The 13,475-nt window shown below is 39.4% G+C and overlaps 2 protein-coding genes across 2 annotated transcripts in view; one reads left to right on the forward strand and one right to left on the reverse strand.

Annotated features, from left to right (window-relative positions):
- Nucleotides 1-2,350, reverse strand: part of LOC139941124 (myoferlin-like) — a 146,151-nt gene extending 143,801 nt beyond the window's left edge. Inside the window, exon 1 of the mRNA XM_071937564.1 lies at nucleotides 2,252-2,350. The gene's annotated coding sequence lies outside the window, so the exon portion shown is untranslated. The remainder of the gene's footprint in view (nucleotides 1-2,251) is intronic.
- A 1,552-nt stretch (nucleotides 2,351-3,902) lies between these two features.
- Nucleotides 3,903-13,455, forward strand: LOC139940374 (nucleotide exchange factor SIL1-like). The gene is made up of 9 exons (XM_071936593.1): nucleotides 3,903-4,062; nucleotides 5,064-5,368; nucleotides 6,430-6,656; nucleotides 7,459-7,644; nucleotides 8,918-9,039; nucleotides 10,252-10,519; nucleotides 11,507-11,574; nucleotides 11,850-12,014; nucleotides 12,612-13,455. The coding sequence occupies exons 2-9, from the start codon at nucleotides 5,116-5,118 to the stop codon at nucleotides 12,745-12,747; spliced, it is 1,425 nt and encodes a 474-aa protein (XP_071792694.1). The 5' UTR covers nucleotides 3,903-4,062; nucleotides 5,064-5,115; the 3' UTR covers nucleotides 12,748-13,455.
- The last annotated feature ends 20 nt before the right edge of the window (nucleotides 13,456-13,475 follow it).

Genomic DNA, 13,475 nt, shown 5'->3' on the forward strand with positions numbered 1-13,475 from the left:
TAATTTGGAAATAACAATATTTTCACCATGTTTTGTGTGGGGACATGCTTAATTCGGAATAATTTGGAAATAACAATATTTTCACCATGTTATGACGTCGTGAGTTTTTGCCATAACACATCGATATTACAAAAACAGTTGCGGAGTGCAAATTTGAACCCGCACACTCGGGGTGCCCGCATCAATAATGCCGAAAATTGGCACTTCCGGAAGAATCCTTCAGAACTGTAAAATGTCGCCATTTTGGTTTTCTGGGTAAAATGTTAAAGTGAGATTTATGGGTTTAGGATGTTTAGGAAGGGATCTTTGAGCAACATTTTTGTGTTCATCTCGCAATGCTTTGGGAATAACAATAAACAAGATATGATTTAATAACTGTTTCTAAGCACATCGATTTTACCGAGAATAAAAAGTTGAGGAGTTTAAATTGAACCAGCACCCTCGAGGAAGGTGCCCGCAACGAGTGACTGCCGAAAATCGGCACTTCGGTACTCGAAATTTAAAAAAAATACTCACACAGGCCTGTAAAATGTCGCCATTTTGGATTTCGGCGTCAGAATTTTGAGTGTGATTTCACGATACAGGACGATATAGGCCTAGTGGTTTCATGAGCAACATTCCCGTGTAGACATGTTCAATATTCACAATTTCTTTAGGAATAATAATATTTTTTTAACAAATTCATTAATGACTTCAACATCCCTGCGGAAAAGTTTCCGTATTCTGCCATCACTTTTTCATCCGTTACCACATAAGTGCTCTTTCAGTTGAGTGTTCTCCGAGCGTGCACAAAATTCAGATTCAATATTATGTAGTTTTGGGGTAGGCCTATCATTAGGCCTAATTTGTTTAAAATCATGGCCTACTTCAAAGCTGCACTAACTTGTCACCGCTGGAAAGGACAAAATTGACCAAGGGAAAATCTTCAAAAAGCCAATTAACAAAACTGAGATCAAATCCGAGTGACGCTTTTTTTCTGTCATAACAAAAAGTGGTGGCAGGGTACGGAAAACTTTCCGGCAAGTTTCCGTATGGCGCCACCACTTTTTCATTCGAAATAAAATAATATTATAGTATCTTATACCTGATTGGGATATCCCTTTTTGTAAAAATGAGTGAAAAAGTGGTGGCGCCATACGTAAAGTTATCCAAAACCTTTTTTGTTTGTTGCCATATTGTTATACAGCCATAGGCTCTGCTCAAATGTTTATTTTCTGTGAAACAAATCTTACTAAAGTAGTTTTCATCTCTTGAGTTTGGTTGTTTTAAAGACAATGGACACTATTGGTAATGGTAAAAGACTACTAGTCTTCACAGTTTGTGTATCTCAACATTATGCATAAAACAACAATCTGTGAAAATTTGAGCTCAATCTGTAGTCGAAGTTGCGATATATTAATGAAAGAAAAAACATACTTGTCGCACCATGGTCATACAAAGTTGTGTGCTTTCAAATGCTTGACTTCGAGACCTCATCATTCAAATCAGAGGTCTCGAAATCAAATTCGTGGAAAATTACTTCTTTCTCGAAAGCTACGTCACTTCAGAGGGAGCTGTTTCTCACAATGTTTTATACTACCAACCTCTCCCAATTTATAAAGAAAGTTTTTATGAGTTTAATTATTTTGAGTAATTACCAATAGTGTCCAATGCCTATAAGCAGAGCCCAATTTCATTGAGCTGCTTAAGCAAAAAATTTGCTTAAGCACAAAAATAGCTCGCTTATTTTACACATGTTACTGGCAAAAATTTCATACCATTTATACATTGCTTGTGACTGGTATTTAGCTGTTGTTTACATAGCATAACAATTAAGTGGATTCTTGGCCGGTAATCTGATTTTACTAAGCAAGGATTGTTTTTGCTTAAGCAAAATGTTGCGCTTAAGCTTGAACAACAGCTAAATACCAGTCACAGTCAATGTATGGCATGACATGTTGGCCAGTAACATGTGTAAAATAAGCGAGCTGTTTTCGTGCTTAAGCCAAATTTTTGCTTAAGCAGCTCTATGAAATTGGCCCCTGATTTCTCTTATAATACTCAGAAAAAGATATCTATAGTAGGGGGTTCTAAACCAACATGCAGTCACTGAGACATGGGTCGACGCTTTCCGTCAACATGCAAGCATGCAAGGCATTAAAAATACATCGTTTATTACCACAGTTACAACTTTACAAACTGAGGGTCAATGCTGCTAACATGAAGTTTTCATAATGACCTTTAAAATCGAAGATTTGATAACGATTCTTACCTCTCAAAAACAAAATTGTAAACGCCATTAGAAGGAATCCGGTGCCATTGGTATGCACGTAATATGCAGAAATTTCAATACACACTTCAGTTTCGTCACGGTGACTCTCTTAACACAAAAGCTACAATTGTCACAGATTCTATTCCTCCAACACAAAACCACGATTTGAATAACTGTAAAAGGAGATTATGGATTCAAAGTAGGACGTTGGTTCCCGCGCTTCTTTACTGGTACCCCGGTGAAGAAGGGACGTTAACCGCGATGAAGGCGAGTGTATATTGGAAGGCGGTTTGGTTTTGTTTGTTGATTAATCTTAGGACTGGGGACGAGTAAAATTCCGTATCCAAATACGTAGGACGCATCGAACTCATCTTAAGTTAGGACGGTTTATACTCGTCCTAACTCGAGTTAGGATTGATCCTAGCGTTTCGTGAAATCGGCTCCAGTGCCTTTATTTTAGAATTACGAAGTTTATTAGTTCAGGTCTACCCAAGCCACTTTCAAATGCAGCATCCAGTATTTAGTTCACTCTGAGACTAACAATAATCACAAGTTGTAAAATAAAGTTGTTAAAATCTAAATTTGTAAAGGAGTCTACACATTTCATGTAAGAATATTGCAAAGTAAGAACATTGTAGGCTTAATTGTGAAAATGCATTTTCTACTTTTCTGTCCAGAAAAGCAGGTTTTACTTTATCTCCTTATTGTCACCATGCAGTAGGTCTATAAAGGACAGCCTCTGTCCTCACTCTATGGTGACGGGTAACCATGGTGACACCCGTTTAATTTGTAGTCAATGCTTCCGCTAGCATAGGGAGATCAAGTAAAACCTGAGTGCTTTCCTGGTAACAGAAAAGTAGAAAATATATTTTCATAAAACTTTCAATCTGATTTTCACGTAGCAGAGAAGTACAAAAACTCATATAAACAAAACTAAAATGATTAAATCTGCTTTCTTTATACCCAAAAATCAGATATGGCCACTTTTCGTCCCCCATATAACAGTACCAGTGTCGCATGCAATTATGTCCTCTATGCAATACTATCCGGCGGCCATTGTTGCATATGCAATAATGTCCGCCGGACACATTTGCATGTGCAGTTGTGTCCGCCTTCGTGCAAAACTGTCCTTGTAAACTTTAATAACGCCCTTGGTCGATGTTCGACGGAACACGTCCCGTTTTTTTACAAGCTAAACAAATTCATGTCATGTTCGGCCGTTGGGTATTCCCTGCAATCATAAAACACGTGAATATTCATGCTGCATATACGCTATTAAAGTAAGTAACTGTACATGTATGTGCGCGCTAACGCGCGCACATAAACATACATGTACAGTTATGTACACCGGACGGTTTTTGCATAGCCCCGGACACGATTGCATAATATGCAAAAGTGTCCGGAGCGGACACTATTTCATGGCAGTCATAATTACATCCGACACCGTCCTGCACTCAACGCTACTTATGTTGCGACTATATCACCGATGAAGGGCATTCTATCTAAAAAAGAGTAAAGGAGAGGACCACTTTCGGACGCCAGTAATACTGCTTGCACTCAACGCTAAACACGTTGCGACTATTCCACCGATGGAGGGCGTTCTTTCAAAATCGAGAAAAAAATATTAAGTTCACGTGTACATAATGTTTATACACAATCCAATGATGAAATAAGTTGACGTGTTGAATAATCGAAAAAAAGTTGACGTGTACATTTGCAATCAAATAAAGTGTTCAATCTCTGTTTATTTCATTTCCAAATGAAACGTGCTAGCTCAAGAAGTACAGATAAACAGATTGTCTGTTTTATAGGTAAGTTTGTAGAGAAACGCTTCGAAAAGTAGCACTTTTGTTCAAATTAGGTTCAGAGTAGACCCAGTGACTGGGGCGCTGTACTCCTTTTAAACAATTTTTGACTTAATCTGTCGTACTAGCTAGTACGACAGATGAAGTCAAAAATTGTTTAAAAGGAGTACAGTGCCCCAGTCACTGGGTCTAGGTTCAGAGAAGTAAATTCTTCATTGTTAATGTCATGGTTGTTAATGTCAAATATGTATTTTTGTATTTCTGTCAAGTTTAATAATACTATAGGGTATTAAATGTTATTTTTAGGGTCAGATGTTAATAGATAATCCCTTTTTGTCAATCAAACTATGTTATTGGCTGTATATTTGGACTGCAGTAATGTGTTATTTGTAATTTGAGAAGATGAAAAAATGAGAAAAAAAGAAAAGACAAAAAAGGAGCATGGGCTGGCGCCCCAGTTACTCCATGCAGGATCTATAAATGGAACAGGAAATTGCCAGTAATCATGGTAAAGGTAATTTAAGGTGTATGGGATTCCTTAAATAAATAGTCAAATACATTGTAATCTAACTGTTTCACTTTCTGCAGCCCGGTAAAAACTATCCTTTTAGTTTTAAGTGCAAAGCATTCCTAGAACTCTCAGGTTCGTTCCGCTATCGTCTCCACATGGAGACTCGTCTCCACATGGAGACGATAGCGGAACGAACTTCATAGTTATAGGGGTACAAAGTATGTTACAAACACACTGCTGTACTCTTTTTAACTTCAAAATACAAGAATAGCAGTTCTACTTGTTACAGTACAGGACTTAAGTTCAGTTCACTGTTTGAAATTGTTGTTTTCAAAGACAAATTTACTAAAATTGGTTATTGTCAATCTGTGTCCTCTTAAGTTATGAATATGTATATAATTGTGTTTTCAAACATTTTTCTATCTTCTATTCATGGCCAGGAACATTTCTAAACTAAATCCAGTGATTTTAACGATAACATGTTTTATGTTTTCAGGAGTACTTTCGGGGACTTAAAAGTTAACGGTCAACACATCAAAGATTCAAGAATGACAAGATTGGGTCACCTACGCGTCTTCAACTTTATCACCCTCGTCCTTTTCCTCTTGTCCTGTTACTTCTGTGTCCAAGGAGACAGTGGTGACGACAAGCGTAGAACGGCAGTGGTTGCTGTGGCAAGTGATGACTTCGATGACGGAGAAAGGAAAGGGGATGAGGAGGATGCATCTGTTGAGGAAGAATTTGATCCGGAAGATCATGAGGTCTTCATGCCAACAGATAAATGGCAGACAATAAAAGCAGGTTGGTTGGGTGGTCAGTCACCCCCGCCTCTCCCTTTCCCTCTTTCTTTCTTGGTTGTTGGCCCATGGTTTGAACTACGAAATAGGGAGACTGCAGTGTAACTAATGTTTAATGTTCGAGCTCGGTAGCTCAGTTCGAGCGCCGGCACGTTAATTCAGAGCTCAAAGTTTCAAATCCTACTTTCTGTATCTTAAAATTTTAAAATCCTACTCTCCGTTTTTCTTTCTTGGTTATGAGCCCATGGTTTGAGTATTGAAGTTTTAACTGCAAAGAAATTAGCTTTCACAAAAAAAGGAAGACCACTACGGTGGGGCTAAATAGCTCAGTTACATGTAGAGCGCCGGCACGTTAAGCCAGAGCTAACAAGTTTCAAATCCTACTTTTCGTTTTGCTTTCTTGGTTGTGAGTCCATGACTTGAAAATGGAAGTTTGAACTGCAAAGAAATTAGCTTTTACAAAAGGGGAGACCACTAACATTGGGGCTAAATAGCTCAGTGAGAGCACTGGCACGTTTGTCCAGAAGTCACAGGTTCAGTTCCCACTCTTGTCAATTTGTCTTTGTTCAACCTAAATAGAACCATAGAGTTATATATAAGAACTAGAGGGCGCACGGGTGATGCTTCATGCACAAACGCGACGGGACCACAAAGATACGCGCGCGCGCGCGCTATTCGGTACGCATGATGAATATGAAACACACGTTGGAGTTTGTGTTTAATGAATACCACGCGAAGCTGTTTTGTTCAACTTACAAAGTGGCCGCACAAACACACGCTGTGGGATGCCAGTTTTGTCAACTTAGAAAATGGCCGCCTGCGGGCATGCCGGGGTGCATATAAAGGCCAGTGCGCCCTCTAGTTCTTATATATAACTCTATGAATAGAACCCAAATTTGTTCAACCCAAATAGTATTGTGTGCTTTCAGATTCTCAGATTCAAATTTCTTTGTGAATAATCTCCTTTTTCTCTTAAACAGCATTAGTTCAAAGAGTGTCTTCTCTAAAAATGTATATTTGGAGGGAATAACCAAAAGTGTACACTCCCTTTTTAAATCTCCTTAGGTCAAGCAATACCGGCCGGACTGCATGTTCAGATGAACCTCCAAACTGGTGAGAAAATGGCAAAATTAATGGAAGGAGACGATGGTCGGAAATACGTGAAGAAGACAGCCGCCGCTGATGAGGACAGGAAAGCTGAAGATGAATCGGATCAGTTTTCGCACCAAGAGTTGAAGAAAGCTCTCAAGAACTTCAAAGCCAATCAGGATGATGTGAAAAGTCCGGAGGAGGTAATGAAGTAAAAGTAAATAAATATTATTAATTTTGGTTTTTACCCATATACACCGATGTGTGTTAGCACTTTATACTCAGTACTTACCCAAGTTCTGTGAAAAAAATCACAGGCATATTACTTGGGTGGGATTCGAACCAACGACCTTGCAATTCTAAAGCAGTGTCATACCAACTAGACCACCGAGATTGCCCGGTAGCTAGAGGCAGTTCGAATCCTATGTTTAGCAGCGGGTACTGCAAACGATGTTCATGGGTAAAACCAAAATTAATGGTCTTTATTCCCCGATGCAAATTTAACATCTATTCAAATAAATATTGTTAAATTATTGAAGCACGTAAAGCATAGATCTACTTTTGCTTCTGGCATCATCATCTCAGAAATGAATAACTACTGACTGCAATAGTTAATTTTAATGGCACTGGACACCTTTGGTAAGTGTCAACGACCAGCATTCTCACTTGGTGTATCCACAGTGATTTAAATTGTGACATCACACACTTTGCTTAGCAATTAAGACTTGCCCGTAAGCGGAGAATGGTAATTGTAAGCGCAGAATTAAACGGTAAGCAGAGGCGAGAAGCATTATTCATTTCTTGATCCTGTTGGGGCCCCAAGGATCAGGAACAGTCTACCTTATATCAGACAATCACATACAATACAGACTTTCAAGACGTCACTCAAAATTTATCTGTTTACCAGAAATTACCGTACTAAATTGTACTGATTTCTGAGGGCAAAACAAGTTGGAAATATTTTGACAGGTTACTAAAGAAAGGTTTTACATTTTATTTCCTCAGATGGACAAAATCAGAGAGAAATTTCGTTCTGCGGAGGAGCTGAAGAAAGATTTGGATGAGATGGAGCTGAACATTGAGACGGATACTCAGATCATGAAGAGACTTATCGATCAGTATCAACGCGACGACGCCAGCATGGATGAACGAACGTCAGCCCTGTACGATCTGGAGTTTTACGTGCATCAGGTGATAATGATGGATGCCTCGGGTCAGATTACAGCAATATTTCCCCCCCCTCCTTTTCTGCAATCCGATTAAAATAAGCATATCTCTGGAACACCTTTATCAAACACTCTCATTCTTTTATTACTGTAAAGATTTTGTTGTGTCTGTTTTTCTTTGTTTTTGTTTTGTCTTGTTTTGTTTGTTGTTGGTTTTACTGCGCCTTGAACACCCAGCAGGGTGGATACTAGCGCATTACAAGTCTTATTATTATTAAGCTTGGGCGATATCTCGATATAATCGAAAATCGCGATACCATTTCTTTAACGATTACCATATCGTCTTGATTTTTTGTTAATCGAATTATCGGCATATCGTGGTTTTGATGAAGTATCGCGATGTCTTCCCTAATTGAGACGTCTTGCAACCACAACTGGTTGTTTAAAAAAAAAATTCAAGTCCCAGAAACAACCCCAAGATCCCCCAATTGAAAAAAAAATAACATCAAACACTTTAGCGCTCAGGCGGTCTCCCACAGACACTTTAGAAGTAACACAATGTATCAATTACCTCCCCTGTGTGGGAGCCTTGTGCGCCGCCTCGCCTGCCGAACTGCAGACCACAATGGGATCATTACAGAAACCACAACCCATCCACAACCATTTTATGAATGAGAGGTCACTCCATGTGCATTATGGATGCTTATTGGTTGAAATGGGCAGGATATACACACACATGTAAGAACAGCCATGCGCAGTAGACACTTTAAAAGACACTATGTGTGTAACTCATAGAGCTACAACACCATGGGTAGACAGTACACCTCACAGATCCATACTTCGATTTGTTTGAACTTTTGATGTATGGGAATTGGGCATAGTATTATTCTTCAGATACACATCGTGATTTAATCAAATATCGCGATACTTTTTTGACGATATATCGTGGGATAACAAAAGCAATATCGCCCAAGCTTAAATTATTATTAGATAAATTGACATTATTTGTTCAAGATTTTTCTTGTTTTTAAAACAAAAGCTGCCATCCAAGGATTGCGTTTTTGTATAACTCACCCCGTACATACAGCAGGTACGGAGAGTAAGGTTGAACAAGGTGCTGAGGTGCAACCTTCAGCCAACAATGCCAGAAACACTTGGGGGAACCACATAACCACATTCTCTTAAAGTTAAAGAGTACTAGTTTCTTTTGCAAAGATTACACAACAAAAGGGACCGACCAAAGGACTGAAAAAAAAACCTGATTATTTTTTAATGCTGGATGATTTGATTCTCTTCAGATTGATAACGCTCGAGATTTGATAAGCATTGGAGGTTTTGACCTCATCATTAAAGCATTGAATGACAGCAAGGCCATCATTAGGAAGGAGGCAGCCTTCGTTTTAGGCTCTGCAGTTCAGAGGTAAGATTTGGACTTGTCAGTGCATCAATAGACGATGTGACCTACGTTTACATTCAAACCGCCCTCTGTTGACAAAACACTATATACGTCATGTTTCGCCGGCACCGAGTTGCGTAGTAGTAAGATTGCGTACACTTTCTAGCTGGCTGCCAAAACACAAAGGTTTTGCCCGGCAGTATGCGCGCAAATCATGTTATGGTTTTCATGTGACGTCAGAGGTCACATCGTCTATACTTCAGTCAGTCATTTCGTTAAAGGGTCTATGTACTTATTGTAGGACAAAAAACACAATGTCCACTAAACTTACACAGTTTGAAGATAATGATAGAAGAAAGCTTCCCTGAAAATATTACGTGCTGAGGTGCTGTAGTTTTTGGGAAATGAGTAAAACAATGTCATGAAAATTATTTTAATCATTTACAAACATATTTTCATGACATTGTTTTACTCATTTCTCAAAAACTACTGCACCTCAGTAAGGAATATTTGAAGGGAAGCTTTCCACTATCATTGTCTTCAAACCCTGTAAGTTTAATGTAAATCTATGGACATTTTGAAAAAGTACCCAAATCCTTATAAGTAGAAAACTGGCAAAAGTAAGCAAAGTTGCCATGGTTATACATACAAAACGATTCATCTGATCTAAAGTGACACAAGCATCATGACCGGTAAATGAACCCACACTCTGCTAAACACAAACATGGAGCTTGAGTTTGGTGCTCTTATCGTTGTGCCACGACACCATACAGTCACTGACAGTATGTAGTATGTGATTTCGATTTTCGACCTTTGAAATAAACTTTGAACTATATTTATAGGTCATTCTTATACTTGAAACCCCATGCAAAGCTACACACATCACTTATGCTCTCACCTTGTGTACAGCCTCAGGATACACGGCGCCATAAAAAACCGTTACGTTTTGTTATAACAAACATACTGTTCTTTTCCAGCAACCCAAAGGTCCAAGTCGAGGCAATCGAACGCGGAGCCATTTAGAGGCTTCTTCATCCAAGTCCTCATCTGTTGTACAGTCTGTGGATACAGGGCGCCATTTTAACAAGCGTATTATTCTTTTCCAGCAACCCAAAGGTCCAAGTCGAGGCGATCGAACGCGGAGCCATTCAGAGGCTTCTCCATCTCATGTCCTCATCTGTTGTACAGTCTCTGGATACAGGGCGCTATTTTAACAAGCGTATTATTCTTTTCCAGCAACCCAAAGGTCCAAGTCGAGGCGATCGAACGTGGAGCCATCCAGAAGCTTCTCCATCTGATGTCCTCATCTCAACCCGTCGACGTCCGAAAGAAAGCCATGTATGGCATCTCTTCTCTCATCAGACACTTTCCCTTCGCTCAGCAGAAGTTTCTTCATCTTGGTGGCCTGGACAGCTTCTTGGGGTTGTTTAAAGAGTCAGAGACGAACATCGTCCCACTGCAAGTGAAGGCCGTCACACTACTACATGATCTGATTGTGGAACAGGTAACGATGGATGTTGAGGTTATATCGTTAAAGGCAGTGGACACTATTGGTTATTACTCAAAATAATTATCAGCATAAAACCTTACTTGGTAACGAGTAATGGGGAGAGGTTGATGGTATAAAACATTGTGAGCAATGGGTCCCTCTGAAATAATAATATTTATTCGGGCAATCACATTAACAAGCACATGTACATACATTAAACATATTTAAGAAAACAAAGTAAAACAACAGTGGGGTGCCCAGGAGAGCATAAAAGTTTAAAAAAATAACTATCGCCAAAAGGCGTATGTCTCCTGAAGTGATGTAGTTTTCGAGAAAGATGTAATTTTCCACGAATTTGATTTCGAGACCTCAGATTTAGAATTTGAGGTTTCGAAATCAAGCATCTGAAAGCACACATCTTCGTGTGACAAAGGTGTTTTTTCTTTCATTATTATCTCGCAACTCCGACGACCAATCAAGCTAAAATTTTCACAGATTTGTTATTTTATGTCGAGATACATCAAGTGAGAAGACTGGTCTTTGACAATAGTGTCCAGTGTCTTTAAGCATGATTTATACTTTTGATGTTCATTGTACTTTGTGTGTACATATTGTATTTTCGTATAACTTCTTTTGCTAGTGTTTTACTGTGCGTTGTACTTTGTGCCTACATATTGTGAAATAAATATGTTTTTTTTTATACCCGTTTGCACTTTCAAAAATAATGTGATAAATGCTTTCTAATCTAATCTAATCTACTTAAGGGGAAAACGAGTGCTAAGCGCAAACTATCTGTTACTAGCTGATATCTAATTGTGACACAAGGAACTTCGCTCGCTTTCTCAATTCGTATGAAGTATGAAGTGGGCTTTACGTCTTGGTCATCCCCTTCAATCTCTCATTCTGTCTATTTTTTCTAAGCAAGTCATTATATTTATTTGTTTATTTTAACTGTTTCTATATGAGTATATTTTTAATTACCTTTTTTTATTTATATTTCAGAAACTGATTGCTGAAGAGTCGGTCGCCACAGATGAAAACACAAAACAGCAAATCATACAATATCAACAGTAAGTTTGAATTCTCCGGCTCCGTCCTTGTGATGTTAGGCGATATCTAACAATTAAAAAGAAGAAAAAATATTTAGCTGTTTCTGATCAACCAAAAGGACCTGTGGTATAAACGCAAAAAATATTAAATGTTTGACGTTTCGACCCCTAGCAGAGTCTTTCTCAAAGATTAAGAGAAAGGCTCCGTTAGGTTCAAAACATCAGGCCATTAACTATTTTTTTGTAATTAAAAAGAATTAAATAAAAACCACTGTCATCAAATTTGTTCTTCACAGGGTCAAACTTATTCCCGAGATGATGAAGCAAGGATGGTGTGAAATCATACCGTCACTCCTTCAAGTCCCGGAGCATGATGTCCGAGAGAAGGTCCTCCTAGCAATGCAGCTTCTACTCAATGAATGCCAGATGAATTACCACAAAGATAAACAGCTTATCGGCAGGTAAGTTGCTTTTTCACCTCTACCTCCCGAGTGAAATTGTGGAGTGCCGTGCCGGAGCAGTCTCAGGAAATAGACTCAAAGTTCAGGGAGCATTTCAAAGAGCTGCTCAAGCGCAACATTCAGCCAAGCACAACAAAAAATACACTTACACCCGAGTATTAAGGTTACCAGGCAAAGTAGCACAATTTCCGACTGTTTCCTGCTGGTTTTCGCTTTGATCATTGACACACACTATCGTCTGTTTTAATCAACTCCAGAAATTTGGCCCTGGTGTTGATACAGGCCCCAGTTGTACAATGTAGCACTTGTGTTCTTGAGCAAGACACTTTACTACAACTGCTGTCCTTCCAAAAATACATACAGAAGTAGGTACCATGTGTTCCCAGTACAATAATCCAGGATTGGGGTTTGCCGCAGTATGGTTGGCTGTATAAAGCGCTGCAGCACCTTGTGGTCCTCGGGAGGCGCTTTTCAAATAAGCTCAATGCGCACTCTGAAGCCCCAATTTAATGATGCAAACCATCCTGAAAAACTTTACATAGTTCCAACATAATTCAAGATGCATACCTTACTCCAGACCTTGTTCTTTTTTTGCAGACTGTCGATCTTGAAGTCCGAGTATGACCAACATGCCCAGGAGGAGCTCCTTGAGGGCCAAGGTGTGGAGGACTACTTCTCTCATCTCTCTCGTCTGGTCAGGGACATCATGAGTCAGCTAACGCTATCACCATGAGTGTGTGCAGTGAATGACGGGATGAATGGCGCAGTGATTCGACAGGTTGATGCAGTGAACAACCCAGTGAATAACCCAGTGAATAACCCAATTGAATAACCCAGTGAAATGACCCACTGTTAGGGACATCATGAGTCAGTTAACACTGTCACCTTGAGTGTGTGCATGAATGGTGCAGTGAATGATGCAGTGAATGACACGGTGAATGACGCAGTGATTGAACATGTGAATGATGCAGTGAAAGATGGGACGATGAAGTGAATGGTGCAGTGAAACCAGTGAATTAACCACTGTCAGGGACATAATGAGTCAGCTAACACCGCCACCTTGAGGAACGACGCAGTGAATGATGGGATGAATGACCCAGTGAACATGGTGAAAAGACCCGTGATTGAACCAGTGAATGATGGGATGAATGGCACAGTGAAAGACCAAGTGATTACCCAGTGAATGATGCAGTGAAGTATGCAGTGATTGACCCAGTGAATATCGCAGTGAATGACGGGACGAGCGACAGGAAGATGAAGTGAATGACGCACTGAATGATTCAGTGAAGGACCCAGTGAATGACTTGGTGAATGACTCAGTGAATAACGCAGTGAATGACGCAGTGAATGACGCAGTGGATGTCTGATCAGCTAGGAGTTTGGAGAGTTGCCCTTTCAAGAGTTCAACAAACTATCTAATAGTGCTGGGCGAATAGTGAAATTTTGTTATTCGGATACTGC

The sequence above is a fragment of the Asterias amurensis genome, chromosome 8 (genome assembly GCF_032118995.1).
Source record: "Asterias amurensis chromosome 8, ASM3211899v1".
NCBI classification, from domain to species: Eukaryota; Metazoa; Echinodermata; class Asteroidea; order Forcipulatida; family Asteriidae; genus Asterias; species Asterias amurensis.